The 3,458-nt window shown below is 44.8% G+C and overlaps 1 protein-coding gene across 1 annotated transcript; it reads right to left on the reverse strand.

The window, feature by feature from the left end:
• Nucleotides 1-6: 6 nt before the first annotated feature.
• Nucleotides 7-3,452, reverse strand: LOC116376756 (extracellular sulfatase Sulf-2-like). Its single transcript, XM_031838227.1, has 3 exons — nt 2,948-3,452; nt 591-647; nt 7-361 (listed from the first exon to the last, which is right to left on the reverse strand). Exons 1-3 carry the CDS (start codon nt 3,166-3,168, stop codon nt 220-222), a joined length of 420 nt encoding a protein of 139 aa, XP_031694087.1. The 5' UTR covers nt 3,169-3,452; the 3' UTR covers nt 7-219.
• Nucleotides 3,453-3,458: the final 6 nt, after the last annotated feature.

Raw genomic sequence — 3,458 nt, forward strand, 5'->3', positions numbered from 1 at the left:
AAGGACTAGGATCAGGAGGACAGTAATGGGACTGGAAGGACTAGGATCAGGGCAGTAATAGGACTGGAAGGACTAGGATCAGGAGGACAGTAATGGGACTGGAAGGACTAGGAACAGGAGGACAGTAATGGGACTGGAAGGACTAGGATCAGGACAGTAATAGGACTGGAAGGACTAGGATCAGGAGGACAGTAAAAAGAGGAGTAACTTCTGTGACACTCATGACTGTACCTGTCCAGTCTGCTGACAGGGCGTCTGGTACTCGGCTCTCTGACAGAGGTCTTTTACTCGTTGGTATTTGGGCAGGAAGTTCTCCTCCTGCGACACTTCCTTCCCCTCAACAAGCTGGTGCAGCAGCTTCCTGTTGACACACACAGAGGACCATTTCTGTTTCTGAGACTAGTTTTTCCCAAATTAAAGTATTTCTTTATCCGTATCAAAGGTCTGAGAGGATGTTTTATGCTGAACACGGTGTAAGACCCTGTGTCTGACATGGTAATATTGGTCTTCATAACAACTTGGGTTCATATGTTCATAGTTTAGTAGTAATAGATGTGAGGGTTAAACAGGTTGTGATGTGGTGGATTTACCCTCTCTCCACCAGGAAGGAGTCTCTCCACACCTTCGGCTTCTTGCTCACTTGGAACCTGAAGAAGAAGGAAACAGTAAAGGGAGTTTAGTAATTAATCCTGCAGGGGTTCAGTTGTTATCTTTCTTTTTGAGCAACAAGTAACAGTCATCACAACCAACCTTCGGTCCTCTCTTTATTGTTTTTTACCTTTGAACCCAAGAAACACAACAGTGAAGTATTGTGTTTGAAGCAGTGTAGGAGCAGCTGGACTCGCTGCGTTCATGTAATATCAAACAATTAAACTCACGTCTGATGAAGAATTTAAGTTGTGGTTGGAGCTCCTCTTTGTGTCATATGAGTTCACTTCAGTTCAAATCAAGAATTACACACATTTATATAATATTCATAACACACTGGGGCCCGTCACTGAGAGACTGCCTCCATCTCTTTCTATTCTGGGATGTTTGTAACTTTAACTTTTAGGAATAATATTTGGATTTTTCCTGCTGCAGTTAAAAGAACAACCACATTGGAAACAACTGCACAACGTTTTCCAGTTGCACAAACAACTGGGATTCAAAAGTTTCATGGAAAGACGAGAAAAAATTGTGCAGAAATAAAAGTAAAAGACACACGAGCCCTACAACATGTAGTTATGTGATGAAGGTTTGAGGTTTGAGGCAGCCTTTAAGTATCTTCTTTCATGCTGCTTTTCTGGCACTCCAGCGTCCACCATGATGGACAGCAAAGAAAAGTCCAGCAAAATGCAGTGGTCGCCAGTTCAATCCTCGAACTGGGAACGATGACTGTGGGTGTGGAAAGTGACTGGCCCCTCTTCAACAGCACTGAGCTGCCCAAGAACAAGGCCCCGAACACCTCCAAGGGTCCCAGTGGTGCAGCCTCCAGTGTTAATGTGCTGCAGACTGTGGTTCTGTTTCTCATAGTCATGAAGTTACTTCACGGCTAAGCTAGATAGCATTCATCAGAGCTACAATGTCTACAATGATTTCGGATAGTTTTGGTCGTCAATGAGTCCACTTTTATATTCAACGTTCTGAGCGTTCGTCCTCTACGTATAAGACAACAAAGCCAGCGAGCGGACCTTGAGTCCGGATTTCTAAACTATTTTTGTTTTTACTTTTTCAAAGTCAAGAACGAGCGTCATGCTCGTTCTCTTCACAAACCAAAACATTTGAGTTTATTTCTTTTAATCCTGACATCAGAAGTCTTTAAAAACACCTTTTAATCAAACAGACGGGAGGAACTAGTAACTTTGTTGAGGACTACTTTCAGCGGTGGATGAATCCACATCTGGTGCTTTAGTGAGAGTCTGTGGCAGCAGGACGGTGTACGCTAACCTGGCCCACGGAAACATCACAAGACGTCATTGGAAAGTGTTTGGAAAAGGGCGGGCACCTAAAAACAATACTAGCAGGTGAATAACTGAACCGTCTGTCAATCAAACTCTTACCGACGCCAGTCAGAGCAGAGTGAAAACATCTCTCTCCATGTAGAAACTCCTTCAGTCTTCTTTCAATGAAGACAAACCAACAAGATGGGCCTTCTTGTGATATGTGATCCCGTGACATCGTGAACATCCAGCTTCAGTACGAGGTGATGTGTCTGTAGCAATGAGTCAAACTCATTGCTTTATGGGATTTGTTGACAAGAAAACATCCCCCATGTGTCCACCTCCGGTTCTGCCGATGAAGTCGATGAAAAACCTGCACCCTCTCTAACGAGCAGTCACTCCTCCTCACTCCAAATATGGTCACTTCCTGTTCATTAGCTGCAAAGAGAACCCAACATGGCGACGGCTGTAATCCAAGATGGTGACGCCGAACTCGAGGCTTCAACATCAGTCCACAAACCGATGAGAGACGTCACCGCGACGACGTCCACTTCTTATCTACAGTCCTGAGCTTGTGTAGAATCCTCGGCTCAGATACTTGAGCCTGCTGTGAAACATCTTCTAGTCCGAGTCGTTCTCCTCCGTTTGCTCGGAGCTCCTGACCTTCGTGTTTGACACTTTGATCGTTATGAATATTAATAGAAACATTTAAATCCCTTCAGGCTCCTGTTGTGTTTGTGAACGTCAGCGCAGGCGTTTAAATGAAGCGCTACGGCTGAGAGACCTCCCGCGAGTGTCGTCTCTCCTCTGACCTCTGACCTCTGTCTTCAACACACTGGTTATCACTTCACACACATCTGTCACTGCAGCAGCACCACGAGGAAGACTCGTCACAATGTACGCAGGAATATGCAACAGAGTACAGGTTTAACGTCTGGTAGTACACTTAGAAGAACTATGTATGTATGTATATATATATGTGTGTGTGTGTGTGTGTGTGTGTGTGTGTGGGTGTGTTTCTGTACCTGTTAGCAGGTTTGTCCGTCTCCAGCAGAGACAGAATGGACTTCCCGTCCATGTCTGGAGGAGTGTCGAGGCCGGCGATGTCCAAGATGGTCGGAGCCAGATCGATGTTCAGGACCATGTGAGGGTTACTGACACGCACACACACACACACACACACACACACACACGCACACACGCGCACACGCACACACACATAAACAATGTATACATTATCAAACATTAATAATAGTAACAATAATACTAATAGTAGAAGGTGTTTGTAATGCTGCTGTGAGATGTTTGATATTGAAGTGTAGAAGGACCTGCAGCTCTCTCTGAACTCATGATCTCCTCGTGGAACGGATCTAACTCTGATAATCTACTTTACCAGAACACACACACGCACACACACACACACACACACATTTCTCCTGTGTGTGATTTATCCCACTGCTCCCTGATCCACAGATTTATTTGAGCTTCTAGTCAAACCACAGCATTTCATATCAAATAGGAAGCAGCGTGTGTGTG

This window comes from Anarrhichthys ocellatus, unplaced genomic scaffold, assembly GCF_004355925.1.
Source record: "Anarrhichthys ocellatus isolate YVR2014 unplaced genomic scaffold, GSC_Weel_1.0 scaffold576, whole genome shotgun sequence".
Taxonomy (NCBI): Eukaryota; Metazoa; Chordata; class Actinopteri; order Perciformes; family Anarhichadidae; genus Anarrhichthys; species Anarrhichthys ocellatus.